Source organism: Python bivittatus, unplaced genomic scaffold (assembly GCF_059951505.1).
Source record: "Python bivittatus isolate LINGU-HERP-01145 unplaced genomic scaffold, Pbiv_v1 ctg000610_np1212, whole genome shotgun sequence".
NCBI classification, from domain to species: Eukaryota; Metazoa; Chordata; class Lepidosauria; order Squamata; family Pythonidae; genus Python; species Python bivittatus.
In genome coordinates, this window is record NW_028277088.1 from 15241215 (window position 1) to 15267242 (window position 26028).

At 37.3% G+C, this 26028-nt stretch overlaps 1 protein-coding gene across 8 annotated transcripts in view; it reads right to left on the reverse strand.

Annotated features, from left to right (window-relative positions):
* The window catches only part of SVIL (supervillin), a 141180-nt gene that overhangs the window by 42710 nt on the left and 72442 nt on the right, over positions 1-26028 (reverse strand). For 6 of the 8 annotated variants that reach the window (XM_088150237.1, XM_088150235.1, XM_088150239.1 and 3 more), the window contains 13 exons: positions 25093-25184; positions 21177-21234; positions 20896-21047; positions 19085-19745; positions 15647-15730; positions 12637-13512; positions 12041-12211; positions 11373-11407; positions 8632-8693; positions 8287-8426; positions 5315-5567; positions 2828-3386; positions 370-559 (listed from right to left, as the gene is read on the reverse strand). In XM_088150237.1, coding sequence (XP_088006363.1) covers positions 370-559; positions 2828-3386; positions 5315-5567; positions 8287-8426; positions 8632-8693; positions 11373-11407; positions 12041-12211; positions 12637-13512; positions 15647-15730; positions 19085-19745; positions 20896-21047; positions 21177-21184 — 3191 coding nt within the window. In that variant the 5' untranslated portion in view covers positions 21185-21234; positions 25093-25184. The remainder of the gene's footprint in view (positions 1-369; positions 560-2827; positions 3387-5314; positions 5568-8286; positions 8427-8631; positions 8694-11372; positions 11408-12040; positions 12212-12636; positions 13513-15646; positions 15731-19084; positions 19746-20895; positions 21048-21176; positions 21235-25092; positions 25185-26028) is intronic. The other 2 variants (XM_088150234.1, XM_088150240.1) reach the window with 2 other exon arrangements.

Below are 26028 nucleotides of genomic sequence, written 5' to 3' on the forward strand. Positions count from 1 at the left end.
AGAAGAGTGGGAGATTCACAAAATGCTAAACTCTGCATCCAAAGCTATATTTAGACAACAGGATAACTGTAATAAGCAATTCCTTGATTTGCTCTTCTTAAAGTTTAACCACGTATTCAACTATCTAATGAAAAACACATTTCAAACTTTGATTTATCATATTTGCAAGGATGCTTTTCTTAATAAATTAACTATCCTAATAAATTAACTTGATTTATCATGTTGTTCTCGATTTATCACTGCCAAAAAGGTGGTTTAAAATATATACAGATGAAGATATTCCACAATGAATGCTCTTCTGTGCCATTACTGAGTTATACTCCTACTAGAAATAAGGGGACAATTATACACTCAGAAGAGTCTATTTACCTTTCTTTAATGGACATAGTTTTGCTGGAAGCATCAAGGATGTCCTCTGTTATTTCAGCTTTACTCTCACTGAAGTCTACTTTTCCTAACAGCTCAAAGGGTTCCTGCTGCCTACCGGATTGCACTGCTGCAGACCGAGAAATACTCTTTGTTGCTGCTGCTCTAAATTCTGAAGATGGCTCATCGTTCTCTGAAGGGCAGAAATTCAGCATTAGTGCTTCATTGCAAGAACCTCCTGCACATTACATCAGTTAAATCAATACTTCTAAAAGTACTACTAAAAAAGACTTCTACTTTTTATAAGTCATCATATTACTCATAACTGCAAATGAAGTGCTTGTCCTCATAGTTAATAGATTATTGCAGCTTTTAAAAAATAATCATGATAAAAGTCTTCCTCAGGTTGATTGAATCTTGGTGACTGCGTGGACATGTAGAAGTACAGATGTGGTTTTTCAACTTTCCAGACAAGCTTACAATCTTGGTGTGTCTAGGAAAAGATATAGCTGCTTTGAATGTGGGAGACAGGTGTGATTCTCACATTTCCACATGCTCTAAACCACAAAATCACTTTTTCAAGTGCTTGAAATGCTAAGCACTACTAATACAGTGTTTCTAGTTTTGCAATAAATTTAATTTTAAATGCCCAATTCACAGTGGAATAGTGAATGTGATACCTTTTATCTTATTCAAGTGCTATTTATTCATCTTATTTTCATTGTTTTTAATATTCTTGGTAACTTTCCAATTTGTCCGGATTAGAAATAACAAGTATTTTCCAGCAGGTGGCAGCACTTAATTGATCTGGGTTGATCTTAGTACTGGTTAGATTTTGGATGATAGATTACTGGAAAATCCAAAGACCATGGACTATTTATACTCCTTGCTTAGTGCTTCTGCTCATCTTAGTAGGGAAGCTGAACTTGATCAACATTTGGATCTGTAAGGCTGACAATTCAAAGTCACTAAATCATACCAGTTCTGCTATAAATATATAAAATATGCCATTATACTAAGAGAAGTTATGAACAATTGTGTTCTCCCTAAGTAAATTGCAAAATTATCTAGTAGATTTTCCTTGGTGAACAAATTGGTACATTTTTTCCTATACGACATAAAAAGGAACTGTGAAAAGAATATTAGATTTCTTTGTTCTTATTTCCTTGTAAAGTTAAAAACACCATGGGTGAAAGCTGACTTTTCAACTTTTCCCAATTTTGCTCAGAAAGGAATACACTCTAATTTGCTTTAAAAATTTGGTCTGTAATATGACAAGAGATAAGGTAGGGATTGTTTTGTTGTCAGGGAATGAAATAACTGCAGCATGAAATGCTTTTATATCAGGAAACAAATAGTCTAATGAGTGTTAAAAAATGGGTAAATATTTAGAACTAAATGCCAACCAGTGCCAACTGCATGCTAAATCTTGTTCTTACAGTAAGAAATAAGTATTAATATCTTGTACAAATATTCAAATAACCATAGTTTATTGAGTAAATCTCAGTTGGCTTGATCTGCCCAATATACTAAGTCATAAACCATGGTTTACAAATACAGGTAGTCCCCAGATTAAGACTGCCCAGTTTACAGATGACCCATAGTTAAGAACAGAGCATACTGTAGCAAAATTCAAGTTAAATACACAATATTTGAGTTAAATACACAATGGTTCAAGTTAAATACACAATACTACTTATACAGTATTATACAATAATACTGTTCTGGCTTACATACAGATTCGACTTAAGGACAGACCTTGGGAACGGAACTCGTTCTTAAACTGGGGACCACCTGTATTACATTCACTGATACAGAATGAATTTTCAACTGGTTTTTGAAATCAGAAAACAGTATAAGTATTTCAGCAAATTTGCATTAGGAAAAAATCAAGATGAATAAACCTCCAAGAAGAAAAACAGACCTCATAAAGTTAATTTTGAAGACAACTTGAGTTGCAGAAGTTTGTTCTGCTCCAGCCCTTGGGGAGAACATAAGGTTCAAATGCATGCTACACTGCAATTTTTTTTCCTGGAAAAGGTATGGAAGATTGATATGAAAATATCACAGCTGATTTTATTAAAGAGGAAAAAATCTAACTGCTGCATTTGATGATCAAATAGATTTCCTGAAAGTAATTATTAATAGGTTATAATCACACACTGAATTTAGGACATCAATGTTTAATTGATTAATTAGGCAACTAACTCAAAGATGTGCTCCAGTTAATCAGGCATAAAAATGCATATTTTAAATATAAGAACTTATAAAGGGGAAGAGGGAAGTCTTTTAAGTTGCAGCGTACTACGGCATGTTGTTTAAATCCATTTTTCCTAATTTCATTCTCACTCATATGTATACACACACTCACTGGGAGTTAAATGTTGATCAAAACTCATATAATGAGGAGGAGACTAAGATTTATTTAGACCAAATGAAGAGCTAGAAGTGAACCATTTACCTCTCAGCAGCGTTGAGTCTGTGGCAATTCCTTCACACTCCATCATATCCTCAAAGGACTGCCCTTTGACTCCTTGTTTCTCTGGCAGGATGTCAGTGACCTTTTCTTCAGTATGCTCACAAAGAGACTGTGGGCCAAGCAATTCCATGCTGTTTTTTCTTGGGAATGCATATTTTATCTCTTTGTTGTAGTCCACTGTTTTATCAGGAACAGGATGTGGGGGCTCTTCCTCAAAGGAGCTATGCTTTCTTATGCCATTCACTTCCCATTTTACAAATTCCTTGGGCTTTGTCTCTTCATGCTCCCTCCACTGCTGTTTGCTCTCCCTCACTTCTACTGAAGGCTGCCACAATTCTGTTTTCAGGGTGTTTTTTAATGACAAATCTGTGTTTTCTACTGAAGAATGGTATCTGAAATCAGATTTACTGACCATCTGGTCTTCTGCTGCCTTCACATGGAGATCTTTGCTATATGCCGGTAACAAAGCAGATACCATGGTTGATACAGACGTTCCAGTAGTTGGAGACAAAGGAGTAATCTTCTCACTGTCACTTTGTACCTGTGGAGTGAAACAGACACTTAAACCTTGTTGTCTACAAGAAAAACTTCAACAACCAGCAATTATGCTAATTATTCATTATTGTATCCTTTCAGATGTTGAGTTGGCTACATGATCATACAGAATCATATGGGACCGGTGAAAATAAGGTAGAAGTGAGCAATTGGGTTTTCTGCTTCTCTACTCTCATAATTCCATATTTTTTAATGCTGCTTCTGGAAACAGTTGCAATTCAAATGTAATTCTCAAAGGTTCTCTTTTCATCAACTGAGAATATATTTTCACAAAGCTACTTTTCTTAACATGCTGTAAATATTGGTTGGCTGATGCATGTCATCACAGCAGATGTGGGAAACCTCAGTCCTTCCATGTTGTTGGATTAGAACTTCTATTGCCTCTGACTAGGCCAGCTAAAGTCTAGCATTCATCTGGAAGGCCCCAAGTTCCCCATCTGAGGATTAGAAGGTCAAACTAGGTCTCAGATTCAAATCCCCATTTAGCATAAAGCTTGCTGGGTGACTTTCAGCTAAACTTTTCTGTTTGAGCTCATGTATCACACTAAGTCATTATTTACTTAACTATGTTTGGTTGAATAAATAAAGAATTGAATAGCACAGTAATATACAAACAAATCACATTTTGGTTTAGCACAATGTATGAACTCAGCCTCTTCATGCAATCTGTCTTACAGAGGTTGCATGAGATAAGCATGGGAAAAAAGGATGGGAGAGAACCATGTATGCAAATGGAGAATGGGAGGATGAAAATATAATAGCATAATTTGAAAAAATGCTTTACACTGCATTTCTAAGCACTTATATATATGGTCAGGAAGCATTACCCTCTACATTCTAATTCTACAGTTCAGCTACAGGCATGGTTTACTATTAGTTCTATCACTTTTAGATACAATTTATGGATTGTACAGTTTTTTTAAACTATTCTTTGCTGCAGAGGGTGAATATATACATATCAGCCCAACACGCCTAAGCCACCAGGGATTAATAACACTGGAAAAGAAACATAACATTAAAAGAAGATATCTGCCATATGTACCATTTTTCAACCCTGAAAGTCAGTTTAGCAATATTGGTCACACATAGTTGAAAATAATGTAGATGCCCTGGTCACTGACTATAATAAAAATTGTGTTCAATTATTGGATGTAAAAACAGCAGCAGCAAACAGTGTCAGCATCAAAACTCTGAACATAGTCACAGCCCATGTTTACCCTATTTATAGGCAAGTTGGTTCCAAGCAGCAGCTGGGCTTCTGAAGTTAAATTTCCAATATGGAAAGATTCATGATCTACTCGTACCTAATTCAACAGGGATGGATTTGTTACCCAGTAAAGATGTTTAGAATTAAAGAGCAAGCATATAGCTTTGGGAGTTCAGGACTAGAGTTGTGACTAGGAGAACTTTAGATCTGCTTAGGACAATATATCAGCTGTATGTTTTCCTGAGCAAGACAGCTACTGCCAGTTTCATGTACCTTAGGAACTGAAAAGTTGGGAGTGTAACAGAATTTATGTGGGACAGCCTTTGCATTTAAAAATGTCAGTCTAGACAGAACACAGCATCTAGGTTACTGATATAACCCTCTTATTAAAAATCATGTAGCATCAGTACTGTAGTATTTTCACTGGCTTGCAAAATAAAAATAATTTTGTACTGACAGCTACATTGCAATATTAGAAAAATGTGTTTGGGGGCTTAAAGTCTGCCTCTTGACAAGAGGTTATCTGTACATGCTGAGACACTAATCACACAGCTTGATTAACAGCACTGGAGCTTCTGTCAGATAACAAGCTGGACCACGTTCTTATGCAAGCAAGTTTGGCGAATGAGGCCATTAAACTCCATGTGGCCAATTTCTACTGAATAAACATGACACTTGTGAGCAGAAGAAAATATTTGCATTTGTACCTGCTCAACTTCTCCAAGAGTGACGGGCTGAGTCTGATAACGAGCTTTCGATCTCCTTTGTCTAAGATCCCCTCTCTTCCTTACAGAGACCACCTTTGTTATTGGTTGAGACAATTTATTAAATAAGGCCATCTTTTCAGCCAAACTCAGGGTAGAAGAATCTGGTTCTCCAGACTGATCTTGTTCAGCAGCATCTTTGGCTTCCTTTATTTCTTCTCTGGCTGAAGTTTTTTGGTGTGCAGATGCTTGCAACCTTAAAAGAAACCTCAGATTCAGCATACCTAGCAGTTTTAACAACACATGAGACAAGCTTTAAAAATCAGGAAAGCTTCAGACAAGTCCTAAGAAAAGTCAGGAGCAAAGTGTTGGCAACTTGGTTTTGTGCAGTTGGATCTGCATTATCTTTTCTGACTGATATATTCCATACTTGTCTAAGGGCAATGTTTTAATACTGATATGCCCTCAAAGAACCATGTTGGCCCTATGCCATGCACCATATCTATGGTGTGTAGATACATATCATCACAAGACAAAGAGTATGTTCTCTTGGTGAGAGGCTTCTCTGAACTCTCTAGCCTCTAAATTCAACATTTTTACTTTGAGACTCTCATTTTGATTCTTACTTGTTCTGAACGTAGCAAGTCATTTGTATCAATTTTCATATTAACATACATAAAAGAGTCACAAGGCCCTCATGAATGCCCAAACTCTTAAACCATGTTTTACTTTTTCTTTGCAGGAATCCATTCTTAGTCTTAGAGATACCCTCCATCTTATCTAGTCTTCCACTCAATGCCTACAGTTTAAGAAAAATACTGACTGTGCAAAAACACAGTCTCTTCTATTGCTACTGCTTATGTTGTCTTTCTAGCTTGTATCATCCACAAAAGGAAGTGGGGAAAACATTAATCTTTGTGCAGCATGCCCAATTCATAGGAGGAGCAGGAAGGACTGAGCCAGATGTTCCATAAGAGCTACAGTCAGCACCACATGCATCAGTTTATACATGCAAAACAGGCAATAATGATAGCAACACTATCACATGGCAAATTACTCTAAATCCTCTATGCTCACTGTGTTGGTCTGGGCTTTATAGGTATGTGTGTGTGTATGTGCGTGTGTAAGAGAGACAGCAGAGAGAGGGAAGGAGGGAGGGAGGGAGAGAATGACTCCGGAAACTCCAGCAAGATTCCTCACATTTCGGGGAAAGTCTACAGCACAGTAGCAGGACATAAATTGAATGCATGATACTTAAGGGTCTATCAGGAAACACAGCATAAGCTTGTGGGATCAGTATAATTATAACTTCCTATAATCCCATCTTTTACTCTTTTGGTTAAATACAAAAGTTGGGCATTCCCCAAGAGTGCTCTATTATACAGAACTTTACATAGTTGGAAGGGTAGATTAAGAACTATATTATCTTCTAAATGTTCAACCTCTCTAACTGGTGCTTGGCTTTACCAATTCTATTATCCATTTTTTCTTGAGCTATTAGGTCCAAACACATTTTCCCAATAAACATACAGAGACATTGGGAAACAGTCAAGAGGAATGGAAGGATGAGCCATAAAGGTCTATGTTGCGGGTAAAAAAGATGTCAATCAACAATTAATCAATCAGTCAATCTTTGCAGCTTAAAAATTACCATCTGGCAAAGTCAGCAATAGTCAACAAAAGCAGAAGTCCCAATAAAATCACTAGCCTTTAGGAAAATGCTGATCTCTGTTTCTTCTTACTATATTTTAATTTTTCAATTCTTTTTCACCTCTTATACTTCTATTACAAATATTAAGCAGCTGAAGTTAAATGAGAAGAGGAATTTATGCTTATACCTATAGATGGTGCAATTGCTCATTCTTCCATTAATCTTTCTAACTGTTAGAAGCTGGAGACAGAAAGGAGAGTGAAGGTTGTGGTCTATGAGCATATCTGGCTTTCCCCATGCAATTTTCCCCTTTTATATTTGAGCATAGCACCTTCTAAAAAAAGAATTGTGCCTAATTTGAAAGCTCTTGAATTGAGTGTGCAACAAGCAAAAAAGTTTGATTGCTTTTGCAGCAGACAGAGAAAGGTTTTTATGAGAAAGGCAACCAATCTTTAAAGGTCTTCAAATCATACAGTACACTTGCTTTTACAGATGCATTTGCTAGCAATGAAACTTGCGTTCCCTGTAACATGCAAGTTGCGTCTCCCAGTACCTGGTAGGATGTACAGTGTTCTTAACTACAGTGGGATTAGGTATTCTTGCCACTACAGTGTGGGTATTCACAGTACATGAGGCAGGGGTAGGTTCACTTTAAAAAAATAGCCAAGGGGAAGAAAAATTCACAAGGAGAGAGAAAAGAACAGCATTAAGAAAAGCATATAGTTTTTACTATGCAAGATGACATACAGTACCTTTTCCCTAGTTGAATATATTTGAAAGATGCTTTATAAAATTGCATTTCCAAGTCCAGGTTATCTGTTAACAGGAACGTCTCCCATAAAGCTTAACTGATTTTCATATTCCTATTACTTATAAAATCTTGTCTACAAGATCACAGAGATTTGAAGGAGTCTCGCAGGATTTTAAAAATACAGAATATGAATTCATTATTAGGAGGATACATAAGTTTAGAAGGCTTCTGCTCTTCTAGCAGATTCTGAAATTACACTGGCAGAGCTCTTCAAGGGGGGTGATACATTTAATATGATTTATAACCCCAAATGATATCAAGTATATCCTGTTATCATCTGCCATTTATTACTTTATTAGAATGTTTATGTACTTTGTTCTGATTTATATCCCTGACTCCAAAAAATGGTAGGAGTTGTTCCCCTCCAGCTACCATAATTTTTCAAATATAAGTTTCCCCTCTGCAAGAAGCCCCTTCATAATTACCAAGCTATAAATACTTCATGAATGGAAGTACAACCCTCTAATTAAGAAGCCAAGCAAATATCACAGCTAACATATTTCCAGAACTTACGTAGCAGCAATGACCACCTCTTCAGTTGTAACAGGTTGCGTGCGTGATCTATCTTGCATCCGTCTTAACCTTCTCTCCACAGCAGAATTTCTTGAACGTGGTTTTGGAATACTTTTATCATCAAATGATTTTTCCATCTCCTGGAATGAAATGTACATTGGTATTACCAGCGTTACCAAGTTGGGTTCTTGGATCAATACTGAAAACATTTGTGGAGATGAAAGCTAATGATACATATAGGGAAATCTCCAGTGCATTATCAGAGTGTACCCACACACACACAGCTGTCTCCTTAAACTGAAATAGTGAGAAATTTCCATCTACTGAGAAAAATATGTTACTTACTCTGAAAAGCAACCTCTTTGCAGCAACGCTCAGCTTAGCTCTTTCATCTAACTTCTCTTCATCTACAGAAAAAATGGTGCATTAGGCTCTAGGGCAGACAATCTGAATTGCTTCCCCACAACACATACCTACAATAGAGGCCCTGAATTTCAGTAAGTAAGTCCATCGTAATCATCTGTCTGTGACAAAGAATTCTCATAGTGATGACTTAGATCAAAAGAAGCAATCACAAGAAACCCAATCCATTTGGTTCGATGAATGAATGGCTCTGATACCAGTTGGGAGAATCCCATGGAGATGACCTTGAAGAAGGCACCTAGAAGCTGTTAGGACAACAGTAGGTGCAGAAGAAGCATGTGAAACCCAGGGAGGTGGGAAAGTACTGGAAAAAGACTCAGACTGGCTCCCCTGAACTCCTTAGGACATAAAAGGAAGGGAGGAGAAAACATAGGCAGATCTGCATGATTCTGTTACTATAGCCTATCTCAATAGAGTTCTAATCTACCTGTGGAAACAGTTCCTTTGTCTGGGTCTACTTTGTAGGGCTGACACAGGGGTCATGAACACCTGAGCTTAACCAGCAACCTCTGCCTATGGGTTGAAGCACCATCCTAAAGTCTACTCCAGCTAGTTCAGGAAGAGAGAGTCTGTTGGGCAGTGCTTCAACATAATCCTTTTTCTGTCTCATATCCCTATCTTCCAACAGCTCTTCATGTTTTATCGAGGTTTATTACAAGATGTCCCCAGAGGCAGAGAATTTAAAACAGCAGCAGTCAGGATGTTTTCACCATACCTTTTGTTATTAATTCTAATAACTTATAGCATCTAGGGCAGTTTGCATATGCAGCAGGTCTGCACAACTTGAGACCAGATGTGACCTTTAGAATTGTTATTTATTTATTAGCCCTTACACACTGAGCCCTCTCATGATATCCCTTGTTCTGCTGAAGGAGTTCCAAAAATTGTCTTATCACATCAACAAAGAGCAAGACACCCCCCCCCACTTTGACTTGCTCTTCAAATAGTTAAAAGAAGGATAAGGGTGCATTTCTTGACAGCTATACTGTAGAGGGGCTGACTCCTACATAGTCCTCTAATGGTGAAATACCCTTCTCTGAGAATTATAAGTGGTCTTCTTTCTTTTTGCTTTCAGAAAACATGTTTAATTTTTAAAAATGTGTACATTTATAAAGGACTATATTTGACCAGAGGGTCCAGCTGCCCCCATGGTGTTGAATATATTACACATTATATTTCATTACAATTTATGGGGTGCTGGAGGGGTGAATCCCCTCTCCCCACTCTTTAACATCTATATCAAGGCAATGGGATGTAGGAAAATTACTGTGGGTAATATTCAGATTAATTTGCATCCACATCCTCCCAATCTCTATATCCAGATCAGAGTAGGCAAACATGCCACTCAGTTCAGCTAGCAAAAAATATAGCCTGATGTTTATTTATTAAACATCAGTAAACATCAAAACAGTTAACTGGGAAAAACAGGATAAAAGGCAGGAAAAAGCAGGGGAAGAGAAAGACATGAACAGACCTCTCTCTCTCTCTCTCTCTCTCTCTCACACACACACACACACACACAAACCATACATAACAGATACCACCTCTATTCTACTGTTGAAGAGATGAAGGAAACAATTTGGTGAATGGGGATGATGTATCCAACACGGGAGAGGTCATCCAACAGTTTGGAGTGTGATATCATTATTATGTTGCTCTATCCAACTTTATCTCATCACCCCAGGCAACAGAAAAATGCTGTCAATGTCTTATCCAGATGCCTGGAGGCTGTGACAGTCTGGGTGGAAGAGAACTGGCTGAAGCTGAACTCAAGAAAAATGGAAATGGTGTTTGTTCATTGAAGTTGTCTATGAACATCAGTGTTATCTCTGGGTAGACAAGCACTGCCCTTCTGGACCATGGATCCTGAGCAGCAGAACAGCTAGAGGGAGGGACTTTTGCTCAGTTTTGGTTGGTGCACCATCTGCAGCTTCGCCTGGCGTAGGAGGACCTGGCTACAGTAACTCGTGCCCTCATTACCATCTGCTAGAGGTAGCTAGATGGTAGCTTACCATCCACTAGATTACCACAATGCACTCCACACAGGGCTTTCCACTACTCAGAAACTACAGTTACGCCAGAATGTGATGGAAGCATGTGACACCTATGCTAAGGTGAGCCACCATGAGCTGGCTATTCATTGATTTCCAGATATAATTTAAAATGCTGGTTTTGCGCTATAAAGGCCTTTGTGGCTTGGCACCACAACAATTCCAACTTGAATTGGACCAGTCTGTTATATCATCCAAGGGGAAACTCTATGTAGTTCTCCACTTCCAGGAAATGAAAGGGGCTGAAGGAGCTGCTGTTTTTAACTGGTAGAGCTGTTGCTTTGGAATAGCCTTCCAACCAAGATCAGATTGGAGCCTTTCTGATGGCTTTTAGGAGGATGTTTCAAAGAGCTTTCTAATTCAGTTAAGTGAACTCTGCAATCTGTTATCTTTTATTTTACTGTTGTCATTATATTGCCTTATTCTGTTTTGTTTTATGACGCATTTTGTTCTTATTCATTTTTAACTTACTGTGGATGTTTTAATGTTTTTTATATCACACTAGCCATTGAGAGCCACCAGGTTACATTGGGATATAAATGTAATAAAAATAAAATAAAATAAAATAAAAATAACCCAGAAAAAGATATAGGTAGAAAAAGACCTTCTTACCTTCAGGAGATGGCATTTCTGGACTGAAGGTGGACCTATGGTAATTTCACAAAGGAAGAAGACAAATCAATGGTCTTTCTTTTTACAAATGAAAAAGATAAACCACTTGAGGTCAAGGAGGATAGCAGAGACCAAAAATAAGACAGTGTTTCAGTTTGCAATAATATTTTGTTTGCAAGTAACCTGAAAGCAGGACCGCAAGCAATTCCAGCCAGGTGTAAGTTGCATGAAGGAGAATGAAATCAAGTAATTCATTACATAAATAATAATAATAAAAACACCTTAAAATACTCTCCCAACTATTACATCCAGCACTGATTTCAGTTTTTTTTAAACTTGCTTAAAACATTACAGATAGACATATAACTGAATCTGTTGCAGTGGTAAGTTACTATTTTCACTTTAGAATACATGCTGAACCTTTAAAGATGAACCTATTTCCTTTACCTATTATGGAATGTCTGTGTGTGTGTGTGTGTGTGTGTGTGTGTGTTATAAAAACAGCCCCGCTCCCCCAAATCAGCCACCTCCAACTGCATTATTAGTCCAGCCAAATAATATTTAAGTTTCATTACCCTAAAAGACCTTGAAGAATCCAGTTTATTTTACTGCTATAAAGTGCAATATATAGACTGTTACTCAGCGATCTCAGCTGTACAAATGCCTACCTATCTGTTTCCTTTCGCTCTGCTGAAGTTATGGGTTGAGTCCTAAATCTCTCAGAAGTCTTTCTATTTTCCTCAGGAGAAAAATACCGCCTTGGCCTTCGTGGCCCTTTTTCGCTTTCAGCACTGCCCGACAAATCAGTACCTGATGTTTGCATCTCAAACTGAGACTCGCTTTTTAACATGGCAGAAAGTGGAGAGAGGGAACAACAAAGAATTAGGATGAATGTGGAGAGAAAAGAAGAAGAGGAAGAATGAGAAAAAGATGAAGGACAAATGTAAGCATCCCATCAAATCAGTCCATTACTGTTCACTCTGCATGCTCCTAGAAAAACCATGCACAGAAAAAGTACAAAGTCATTCCATTCCAGCCACCCAACATCAGAACTTGCACTAAGCAAGCAGAAGCAAGAATGAACAAGAAGGTGGAGACCAACATCATGTCCAAGACATACTAGATGGGAGTTATACTGTGTATTTGAAGTGCCGCAGAACGCAACTGATGTTGAGTTTTGAGTGCCGTTTATGCCAAGGACGTGCAAGTGTTCACATCAGTTAAATAGTAGTAATAATAATAATAATCAGAAAATGTCACCTACAGTTCAGGTTTCTTCCTGGCATTGGCAGTTTCCAAAAAGGCATTACGGAGTTGGGCCACAGAGACTTTTGTGTCAACCATGGTAATCTCACCATTGGGAATCTTTCCTTCAGTGCTCTGAAACTGCATGGTGTTCTTTGCCACATGCTCCTTACTTCTGAAAACTTCTAGTTTAGGAGACCCAGTGTAATCAGACAGGGAGCGTGTAAGGAACTTAGGTTTCACGGTAATCTCTTCCTGGGCCTGGGCATTCCCTCTAGCACTTTGTAGATACATAACCTTTTCAGTTTTCTCAACTTTCTCATGAATCTTCACCTGAGGTTCAGGCATCCACTCCTTAAAGCTCTGTGGCTCTTTCTCAACTTCCAAAGGCTTTGGCTTCACAACTATAGGTTTCTTAAATCCATCTCCTCCACAGTAGGCCTCTCTACTCTTCACTTGCCTGTGCATCTCCGAAGGTCGAACTGCTTGTCTTTCCTTCTCAGCCTCCAATCCAGAATAATCAAGCTTTGATGATCCATAATTCTGAATCAAGTGACATTTTTCATTGTCCATCACACCATCTGGCAGGAATCTAGTTATGAAGCTGGCATTTGTCTGCATGGGAACCCTGCTAGCAGGATTCCTTTCTGGTTCTTCGGTTGCCAGCAACTGAGCTGTATGAGCAATTCCAGCAGGCTGAATATAGCCATGTGCTGGTAGGCAGACTAAATCAAATGGCTTACTGGCAACCCTATGGAAAGCAGATGTTTCTGACTGAAGAGGCACAACATTAACAGGTACTGGGTGAATCTTTCTTTGAGACATAGTGTCTGTGAGAAGTTCAAGGCTTCCACGAGCACTCTCCTCTTTCACCAGTTTCTCTCTAACTTTTACTCTTTAAGAAAGAAAAATGGATTAAAAAGTGGCACAGCTGTAACTAAGAAAAGGAGAGAAAAAAAACATGCACCAACTTTGGGAAGAGACAGCAACATTAAAGTATTAGGTATTGTTAAAACAGGAACTCACATAGGATATCAGAGAACCTTCCTGACAAGTACATGTTGCCAAAGTTCAACCCACTCATGTCAGTCATGATCGGGTCACTCATTTCAGCATAGCCACTTCTCTGTCCATTTCTATTTTCATGCACTAAACAATGTGTTCTGAACTTTTATAGTCTACAGTGTTAATTTACTGGGGTGGATATGGAGCTCAATATGGCCAAATTAAGAACAGTTAAATATATAATCTAGCTACTTACATCCCTGAAACACATAACTAGCTCCTTTGTCCTGAGATGTGTTGAACATGGCACTTTTTAAAATTTTTACAGTAGAAAGAATTCCAAGATTCTTGCAGAACAGTAGGAATACATGGACTTTTGACAGCTTGTCATATGCACTCTCACAAAATGGCTGCTATGGGAGGTGTAGCCAAACACAAAACACTTGTTTACTAGGAGACAAGCTGGTGAAAATGCTTCCCACCAACTTTTGAAATCTCCTAGGATTCCCCACCCCCCATTTCAGCTTACTCCCCTTTTTCCCCCCTCTTAGCAGGTGTGAACACTTCCTAATAAAGCTCTTGGCTGCAGTCACCCACCAATCATTTTTAAAAAATAATGTCTTGTGGAACCTAGAAGGCATTGTTGGAAACATACTTGCCAATTTCTCATTTATTATTTTTAACTAAAAGAATATAAAACAACTGAAATCTGATGAGGAAGGAACCTGGTGGACATACAGAGGTGTTGGCAGACAATTTAGCACCAACGTGTGCCATGATGGATATCAAGGCCTTAATAGATTTCCTGACAAGACTAAAATTGTGGACAACAGGGCTAATAGTTTGAACTATAAACAGTGCCAAGTTTTTGAACAGAGAGGAAAGAGAAACCTAAATCTTGATGTGTACGCAGAACTACTGCATTTTTAACAGACATAGTTGTGTTATTTGTGAAGGACATGTTTCTTCTGCAAAATACACAATAAGCATGAAACAGAAAAAATAAGGTACTGAATACTGTATATTATACTACATGTATTCCAATGTTCTGTATCAAAACTGCAAATTAGATGCCTGCAGGTGGGAGATGTCAGTGCAGTAGGCACTGTCCTATTCAGTCTCCTAATCTTGTGTGTGTGTGTGTGTGTGTGTGTGTGTTTTGTGCCTTCAAGTCAGTGTTGAATCCTGGCAACTGCCTGGACAAGTCTCTGCAGTTTTCTTGGCAAGATTTTGGAAGTGGTTTTCCCTTGCCTTCTTCCTAGGGCTGAGAGAGAGGGACTGGCCCAAGGTCACTCAGCTGGCTTTGTGCCTAAGGTGGGACTAGAACCCACAGCCTCCTGATTTCTAGCCTTGTGCCTTAACCACTACACCAATCTGGCTCTCTTAATCTTTTGCAACTGAAAAAAATACAGCCTCTGATTCTGGAGGTAATATATAAATATTGTGACTAACAGCCACTGAAATTCTTATACTTATTGAAATTGTCAAAGGCTTGTTAAAGCTAGCCACTTGCTAGCCATTTGTTAGTCCACTAGCCAAGTAAGGCTCCTTCACTGAGGACAACTCATCTATATGTAAGCATGAAGATTTTCATGATTCTAAAGAAAAGCTAATGAATTAAATATTATGGGAAACAACACAGTATGGAAAACATTTCTGCATTTAGTACTTGCAACATTTCACAGGCTATTATTCTGTTCTGTTACTGAATGCAAGGTAAAAGGAATAAGTTAATAACAGAGTAAAAAGAAGGCTTAAATTTAGCCAGTGCCACTATAGTTATAGCTATGGAACAATTCCTATCAAAAAAACATCAATTAATTGTGAGTGACCAAAAAATGCAGGATTTCCTAGGAGAACACTGTGCACCAAAATGGCTCATTAAGCAGAAATCGTGTTTTCTGATTCCGTGCCATCAATGAATATTAAATGACATTCGTTAAAATGATTGTGGGTGAAAGAAAAATGAGGGAAAGATAACAGTCCAATTATTATTTACACCACACAGCTACATGGTAGGATACCTGGAGGGCCAGTTGATAAGTGAAGCTGTGTCCCCATCCGAATCTTTCTGAAGAAACCAATCGGATTTTGTTTTCCCTGTACTACTACAGAAAATAGAACTTCAGAAAATGTTTGGATAATATCCAAAACATGCACACTCAACTCCCCTACCGACCCCAGTTAAACATGTTTTTAATAATTCACAGTAAGATTTTGGCCTTCAGCTTAAGAAAGATCTCTAGTTATATTCAGCTGTATGTGAATATAACTAGGGATCCATCTACAAGAGATACTTCTACTGAGACAAGTCCATAACATGGACTGGTACACATAGAAATATTTTTCTAAAATATGTCTTCGATTCTAAATCTGAGTAAGAAATATTGAAAAAACTAGGTAATATTATATTCAAATTAACAAGTGATACATTGACTTAAAATCAGTTTAGAAGTGAGCTTTTCTGAGTTCTCAATTTAAAAATAAGGGGAACAGGATTCTAAGGTATCAAAAAAAAAGTTAGATTTAAAACTTAAGCATTTCCTTGTAACATCTTATGTCAATAGTTAGACTGAATCCTTTATTAGGAAAAATATTTGATTTTAACATATATTTTTAGTTAAAAAGCATAATTTTTCAAAGCTTTTAAAGATCCTGGACCTGAAAAGCTACGATGCAAGAATATTCTTCACTTCCCCAAGTACATAAATTGTGGACAAATATATACACTTAAGTGAGAATAAATCTCATTTATGGGATTTACTTCTGAGTAGATATGCATAGGATTGCACTGTTTGTCATTCCTTATTTGAAAGCAAGAAGTGATATAAAGAAAAAACTAACGTGACACTGAAACAAAGCTACATCTTTCATTAGCAACTTACACACTCAATTCTTTATTAATAGTTGTCTTGTAGAAGAACTGTTTTAGGCTACCTTATCATAGCAACTACTTTTTGCCTGGCTGATATTGGTAAAGGTAAGTAGTACAACTGTGCAGTGAACTGGCTACAAAGGTGAAAATGTAATTTGGGGCGCATATATCACATGTGACAGCACTACTTTATATCAGCTATGTTTTTTAGGAGCTGTCAACAGATGCAACATGCATACCAATGCATGCACAAATTATCTTTTCTCCTTCAAATCCAGACACTGCACAGCCCAAGTAAATTTTGTTAACTTTTGAAGCCATTTACAAGCTACACTTTTTAAATTAGCAAAGCTGACAAAATGCTGATGCTGAAGCAAGAGCATTTGATGGCAAAGTGAACTAATTATCTCTTCCTCACAAAAGACCTTTAGCGGAAGTGATAACAAAAAAGAACAAAGGAGTCCATGATTCCCAGTATGGGTGTCCTAGCCCAGATCTTCTTTGTGGATAGGTTAATTTGATTCAACTGTTCCCAAATGTGGTATACTCCAGATGTGTTTGATGTATTCCCAGGTCTTTGTCCTTAGGAATTATGAGAGTTGTAATCAAAATATGTAGAAAACACCATTTTGGGGAAATCGGCTTTAGAAATACTTTAAACTCAAAAGAATGAAACAGGGCAAAGAAATAGGAAAGATTCCAATTAGGAATGATTTCTTCAGATCTAATACAGAATTCTATCCACACTGATGGGCAATTTTATAAAACAGAAATGAACTCACAGGCGGCACTGTTGGAAAGGGCAGTAACTGTCATCTGTATAGCTCCAAAATGCTATAGTTAGAGCAGCGTTTCTCACCCGTGGACTTCAACTCCCAGAATTCCCCAGCCAGCATGCTGGCTGGGGAATTTTGGGAGTTGAAGTCCATGCATCTTAAAGTTGCTGAGAGTGAGAAACACTGGGTTAGAGCTTTATTTTCTTGGTAATTCATTGGTTCAGAAATTAGATAAGTTGAATGGAAGAAGCATATCTAAAATAATTGACCTTTTTAAAAATTAGCACTTTTACTTTATTTCTGAAAGCATAATAAAAGCACTGATAAAGTTGTTTAAATGCAGCCTACAGAATTCATATTAGTTGACCATAAAGTAATAAAAAGTGTTTGCTGCAGCCAGTTTAAAACCTTTGTTGAATATAATGAATCCAAACCACATATTTTACCAAGTACACGCTATTACTATAGTGTTTCTCCTACTGGTGACCTTACAGAGGAAACAACTTATTTAAACAACGTTCAAAGAACATGGTTAACTACAAAGCTCGGTACTGAAAGTAATCTGTTTTATTGATATAATCTTGAAAGTTTTCTCTATTTTCAACTTCTCAGGGGGCTTATTTAGAGGGAAGATGTATTTTTAGGCTATACCTGAAATACATATTAGGGGCTCAGTGCTATGCAGTCCAGCTTATACAATCAGGGCTGATCAAAGCTGGGTGAGTTCAGGTGCAGGCTGAGTGCATTTAGCATAAATGCCTTTTCTGGTCTGAGAGCAATATGGGACTAGACCAACTGTCCTCCTGAATCAATCTTGTGTCTTTTGCTTCTTAACTCTAAGTCTTGGCCAATTACCTGGAAACCCTTTGCCTGGCCCTGATGTTTGTTCCTCTACCTTCTGAAACCTCATTACTGATACAGAACTTTGTATGTCCTGAATTTTTGATATGGCTGTGATTATATCTTCACCTATTGATTCTACAATGAGTCTCCTTAATAATTCTGATCACTGTTAGATTATTCTAATCCTATGGGATAGGGTTATTATTCATATCTTCTGGGATAAATTACCCTCTTACCTCAAAACAAAATAAAACACTAAAGGCCACTTTTGTGAATAGTTATTAATTAATGAAGCATGCACATTCCACTTATAGTAAACACCAGGGAGAGAGAAACTTGACCCTTCAGATATTCTTGAACTATAACTTCCAGCAAACTTTTCCTATTGATTGGGATTATCCATTGTTGTTACCATGTTTTGCTAGTGGTAATTTGATTTTTTTTTTCCAAAATACCTTTTCACCCTCAACAGTGCTTTGTAAAACAAAAGTTATGATCTCTGTAAACCTCTTGGTGGCTCTCACCACATAACCCAAGATTATGGACCTGTTATTACCTATGCTTTTTTTTTTCTCATAATACAAGTACAAGCAAGTATACATTTATATTTCCTGCTTTTTCAGTGGATTTCAAGCATTGTTTACTAATGCTCCATTCAGAGAGCTTTTCAATCATGACATTTCATCTATATCATTATTTCAAGTTCCTTCTCAAAACTCATTTTAGAAGCATTCCAATTTTCCTCTTGGACTTATTTGTGTAATATTAAATCTGAGTGTACAATATATGCACTTTTAAAAATATGCCTCTTAACGGGCAACCCTTTGCCTCTCTCTTCTTATTCAGCTTTTCCTTTATTATCATCATTATTATCTGCAGAATCAAACACTGAGATTTTGTAAAGACTTTGGACAGGATCATATAAATTAAGGCTGCTCAGTGAACAATGACAGTAACAGCAGACTTACCCTAATTTGTGGTCAGTTAGGGAAGGACTTGGTGATGTTCCTGGCTTTGGTGAGGAAAGAGAAACCCCGTGAGTTTGCTTTGGCGCACTTGGCACTTCATTTAAGGAAGAGTCATAGACTGGAAGTGAGAAGCATGTGGAATTCTCTGATGCAGAGGGTATACTATATTTGCTCAGACCAGGTTCTGGGGCCGTTCGTTCATTGTCTTCATTCAAATGGAGTTTTTCCCTTTCCAGAGAACTCTCTTTGTCATCATGCCCAGAAAACTCCTTTGACTCACAAGCAGCATTCCTTAGCTCCTTATTCTCAAGCCTCAATGAATATGGAGAACTATGCTCTTTACTTTCATCCTCTTTTTTCTCACTTTTCAATACTCTCTTCTCAGACACATCTTGGTCTTTCTTTGTCCTTGTATATTTGGATAAATATTCTGAATCCACATCCGAATCTATGGAGAGTCCATATTTTTCAGCCAGCTGGCGCCGTCTTTCTGCCTTGTACCTAGCTATCCTTTCAGCTTTGGACTCAAGTCCTTGGGGATCCATGACTAATGGGCTGTAAGAAGGGGGTTTTGTTTTTCCTGCTGTGGATTCTGCTTGATGTCTGGATCTGGGCTGATTTTCTACCAAAGAATCTGAAGTTTCTTTTTCATTTGATCTTCCTATAACAACACAAAAGAATCAGCTGTATCAGAGGCCCCAATATTCAGCATAAAGCTTATGCTAGACTTTAAAGAATCCAAGTAATGACTTGAATTTAAGGCATCGCTATTTACCAAAGCCACAGTGAAAACATAGGCAGGGCAGCTTTCTTCAGACTAGAGTCCTTCAAATACCTGACCTTGCTGGCTGGAAATTCTAGGAATTGTAGTCCCAATACATCTGGGGAAAGACTAAGGAAAAAGCTTAATGGAGTTGGGATACAAGTTTTCACTCCTTTGCCAATTGCTTTTGAGCTGGGAAACTCTTCGGTTAAAGACATTGTGGGGCTTCTTAGATTGTTTCTCTCTCTCCCTCAGGTTCAAAAGCATCACTGAATTTTTCATTGTTAAAAACATTCTTTAAGACATTTTTGTGTTGGTAGAATCAGGAATTATCTGCTCTTCTGCTGTATTCAGAATCAAACATACAGAACTTCATTATACAAAAATATAGCATCATGCAGGTTTTTTTACAAATATCTTTAAAGTTCCCATAGCTATTTAAGGTTAGAAAATAGCTACTTATGAGTTGTATTTTTAAAAACTAGCACATAATTGAAGGTTTGCAATCCTGCACATTAGCAGTATATCCTCTTTTAACATTCAGACTAACTTTGATGCTGATAGCAGTAAATAGAAACAGATTTTTTAGGCCCTTTTAAAGCCATCTGTGTCTCTGAACTGTGTGATACAACATACTTTGAGATGGAACTAGATGTGATGAGCATTTACAATGTGCCACTAGAGGAAGGGAAGGAATATTTGCATTGATCTTCTTTTGCCTTGCAGCTTCATGAACTACCTATATACACGAGAGGGCTGAAGAACCCTTTGAGAACAGTTTGGGGGGTACCAGTGAGGGTTGCAGGAAGAAACAGAACCCGTCAAAAATTATCTCTATTCTTCTTCCAATAGAAGCTTCTGCTAGATCTGATTTGGACAGACATGTCTGGATTTAACCAATGATAAAATATGTTTAAAAAAAAACCTGAAAGGCAATAATATTCAAAGGTTGTACAACATGACAACTAATAGCCAGTGAGAGCTTCTAGGAGCACAAACTTACAATAGTGCTTAACCAACATCAACATATATTATTAATATATCTTACCAAAATGAGGACTATATGGATCTGTCGCACGCATGTATCTTGGTGTATCCTCTTCTAACAAACGATGGGTAACCAATCCAGGACAATTTTGCAAAAGGACGGGTTGAACATCATTTTCAATTCCTTCTAAACGCCTAGCTATCCTCTCTTTCCTATGAAGGAGAGGATAAAAATAAGAGGTTATAATATAAATGTTACCTATGGAAAAGGAAATTGAATAGGGATGAAACAATTTTTATAAAACCATCTATACTATGCTTAACATAAAGATAGAGAAATACCTTTTCATTTCCAAGATATCCGGCCTGTTTGGTTCAAAGAGTTTTCTTAATTCAGAAACTAAAAAGTAAAAGCAAAATAAACATTAGAAATTTAAAACAACATATTTTGTAAAAAGAAAGGCTTGGGTTTTCATAAAGCAATTATCAGCAAATGAAATGAGATAGCAAGTGCCTAGCAATTATTTCCTTGTTCAGTTTATCTTTCATGCTTTCTATGGGGTATGTATCATGCAGAAGTTTGTAAACCATTAACTCTACCAGAATAGCATTAATACTCTAACTTATACCTAAAATGTTCTGTAATGATAGGTAGTCATGCTCCATCTCTTGGGGTACAAAAGCAAAATGTGTTACAGCCCGTTCCTTATTTTAAGCATCTTTCTGTAGAATTATTATACAGTAACTTTCTTCCACAGCAGGTATCCACAAATCTTACAATGGCTGGCCTTGCCACTCACGTTTTCTAGATGGAGAAGGCATTATAGAAGAGGAAGTGAGAAGGGCATACCTCAAAGTACAGCTAAATCTGTAAAGTCTTTGAGGGCGTGGTTGTGATAAATCTTATTTTTCCTTAGTCCTTGGAGAGTCAGAACCAGAACAGATAATACAGGGTTATATAGGCTGTCTAACTTGGTACATATCAGCTTTTCATGCTCATGTTATCCAGTGGTCAACCTTCAATTCCAAGCCTAGGGTGGTAGGAGAGCATGTGTACTAGAAGGACTTCCAAACCAATTCTTACTTCCAGATGTGAAACAACATTTAGTTGCTTCAGTATCTAGCGTGGCCAATCAAGCCAATTTTGGGTGAACCTGAAAGCTAAGCAGGATAGGACCCAGTTAGTATTTCAGTGGGAGACCACTGGGAAATCCCTGGGTTTGGGCCAGAACAGGAAGTTTAAATATACACACATACATACATACTGAAAAAAGACAATGGCAAATTGCTTCTACACTATTGCCAAGAAAACTACATAGGCTTGTCCATGAAGACACTGGAAAAGCTCAACATGAAGGAAATTTTATCTATTCCTAACTAGCTTAAATTTAGTTATTTAAAATTATGATCATTTGTTTAATGGAATTTTAAGTTCTTATTCAGGTCTTCTGGCTGTAAATAAAAATTATTATATCTTCTTGTGTAACAAGATCTTTATATTACTACATTGGCAGTATAAGCAATGATAGTAATATTATCAAAATAACCATTACTAGGTGCATGGTCAGAATAGTCTAACATTTTGTGCCTTCAGGTCAGTCTTGACTCCTTGACCGCCTGAACAAGTCTCTGCAGTCTTCCTGGCAACATTTTTGGAACTGATTTGTCATTATCTTCATCTTCCTAGGCCTGAGAGAGTGTGACTGTCCCAAAATCACCCAACTGGCTTCCACACCTAAGGCAGGACTAGAACTCATGGTCTCCTGGTTTCCAGCCTTTAACACCAAACTGGCTCTTATGACCTGAATATACATTTCTTTTAATTGCTATCAGTGGAACTATATTCATACTCCACATACAGAAATAATGTGAAGTATATCATGTGAAATATGACAAATCATTTTTAACTCCCCAAATCACATGGATCTTCCTTCTTTATGCGATGTAATGTCTGAAGGCATTCATCCAAGCCCATACTCAGAACTGAATCGCCGAAGAACAGATGCAGTAATGCAAAGTTTGCATTGGGTACCATTAGGCAGCTATGATGCAGTTTTGTAGTCTGAAATAAAAGCAGTGGCCTTGAGAAGTATCTCCCAAAACTTTCCTAAGCAAGACTTGAGACGAAAATAGCACACACCAAACCTATCCAGAGCTACACATTTTCCACGCTTGAGATTCCAGAGAAGTTGTATCAATTACCTAGATTAGATCCTATCTGCACAGAGAACTGTTAATACATAGACTTCTGCAATATGTTCATGCAAGTAAAATCCACGTCAGCTTACATATAAAGATATACATAAGATCCTAATAAAATCCTGGAGAACATATTTTATTAGATGGTGCCTTTTCTGTATATCCTGCAATGTATATGGCATTAATACAAATCACCTACTCACTCTTTTCATAATTCCACTAAAGGTAAGTAACTACATACAGATATGCTGTATAAACTTTAGCCCATCAGCAGTGCAAGGGAGCCGCAGAATGTTAACCCAGCAAAGTCACAATTTAACAGAATGTTTAGAAAAGAAGGAAGAGGCATTTTAAAAGTGTATGTCTTAGCATGTATCTGGCCCAGTTTTCCTTAAATCTTTTATCTCATGGATTTTGCATGTATAATGTTAGCAGCAACTCTATTTTGGCATGCTGCCCCCATAATATAAACTGGGTTATGCTAAAATAAATTCCATTAGAAATCATCCTGTTTGAAAGCTATACATTGTTCAAAGTATGTTTAATGAACTCAACAGATACATTTCAGAAGCTGAGATGTGCAGGCCCCAGGAGTGTCCTAGATATACAGCAAAGATATCATATTAATAAAAGACAGAGCATATTTTGGCCTACATTGCTGCCTGTTAAGGAGCTTTAAATTTCAGAAGGTAATAGTCTCCCTATCATAATTAAAGAACACATTTCTGGCACAAACTTCTTAAGACAGTAAAAAATATCTTCTTAGATACAGATCTCATGACAGGGTTGTTCAATTTATTTTAAGAACAAAATTGAAAAGCCTTATTGCAGTTCGAGCCACAAGAGAAAGGCATACAGTATGGTTTAATAGTGATATCTTGAGAAACTCCAAAAGAAAGCCTAATAATTACTACAAATTCATGTAAACAGATACCTTTTTATGCACTGCTCTGCCTGTGACCAGTTCCTGTTCCAATGAGAACCTGAACAGTTTTAGGGAAGCAATATCGTAACAAACACATAGCGAGAACAGTGAAAAGGTTCTAAGGTAGAATGGCTGCACTTGAAGAAACTACAATTGGAAAAGAGGAACACTTCTGACCGTCTAGACCTGTGCGAAACAGCCACTGTCTTCTTCTACAATAAGCAGCTTGACTGACATCTCAGAGTTATCTGGAGTGGATCTGTAGTTACAACTCATTGCGGTCCAAGGTGAATGAATAGGTCAAGGGTGTGTAACTCATATTGACAGGATTCCATCTCTCCTTTTGTATCCATCAGAAACCACTCTGAATGGAGTCAAAATTTTAGACCAATTTGTGTGTGTATGTGGGGGATCTGGGAGGATTTTAAGAGATGAAATGGGTACCTTAAGCACATCTCTTAAAATCCCAACTCCTCACAAATTGTCCCAGTTTCTCCTCTGTGTGTGTGTGTGTTAGTGGAGTGTGAAGGGCCAAATGTTCATTGTCCAATTTCCCCAAAAATTCTTTAATGAAAAAAGGTTCTTAAAATTTCAAGTCTGCTCATTTCAGTGATATCGCATGTCATTATGGCCCTTATGCTTGGCAGAAAATGGAAGTACCACCCCAGGTCAAAAAAGGGTTGCCCACTTCAGAGGTCTAACTGGATGCAAGTCATTGAAAGAAACAAGACATATGATTTTAAAACCTGCAATTAGGCATGGACTTTAAAGAAAGACATCATTAAAAACTCAAATCTCCTTAAAAATAATTTATCATTCTAAATATAATTGATCCTTTATAATTTAAATGTGACATGCCAGAATAAACTTAATAAAAGCTCTCCCAATAGTTTAGTTTTGGCACCCAACCAATGAGGTAATGATAATCACAGAAAAGAGTTCATGGATATCAGGGTCTTGTCGTTTGGGTGCTAGAACTGAACTGTTGGGAGAGCTAATAGTAAATGTTTAATCTGGTATGTCACATTTAGCATGAATTGAAATAAATTCTCTTCCAAGAATAAGTGTCTTTTAGAACATATATTATGGTACTGTTTATAAAGAAAACATGCCTATTACAAGCCTTGTATTTACCTTTCGGCAACACTGCTAAAAGGCTGGCATCGATATCTTTAGTGCTGTTTGAAAGGTCTTCTTTATCTTCAAATGAAAACTCTTTCTGAAAACTGAAACATCATCACCTTGTTTTAACAAAGCTGCAGGAGATCCGGATATTAATCTAGTTACAGTATATTAAAGCACACAGATTATTTTTATACTAGACATAATAAGGATTAAAGAATATCAGGACCAGTTCTCAACATTGGTCAAAAAAAGGGAGAAGTGAGATAACAGAACTACAGTACAGTCCATATAATCATGTTCTGTGGCTCCTACATTCTTTTGGTTTTAGTATGGAACATAGTATTCCATAACACAGATACTAACCTTCTCAAACCACTTCTCTTTTTATGTTTTTATGAAGACATGAACTACGAGAGTTTACATCCTCTTTATGCTCACTGAACAGCCAGAATATTTGTTGGGGGCAGTGAGAAATTTCCAATTCTGAAAGCTTCCTGTGTGTTTCCAAGCACAATTCAAAATGTTGGTTTGATCTAAGTAACCCACTTGATATTTTGAGTACAATTCATATAACCATTGACCATCAGCCTAACTAGCTAGGGGGTATGAGGGTTTAGATCCAATTCATTTGGAGAGGATCAGCTGGTTTAGCATGACAGTTTCTTAAGAAAGAGAGTTCTTAACTATCTATTGCCACACAAACCTGCATAATGTGCAAATTTCCTATCAAAAGCTAAACAGAAGGTTACCAGAACAAGGGATTTTTTTTTTTAGTTGAAGCCTCATCTTTGGAATTGTCAGCATAGTTTTGGGGGTGGGATGGGGGGCTCTTTCAACCTCTGTTTTAATGTAAGCATTGTCCTATTATTGTACTACATTGTCATAATTTTACTGTATTTACTGAATGAAAATGCAGGATAAGCGTCAAAATAACAAAGAAACAAT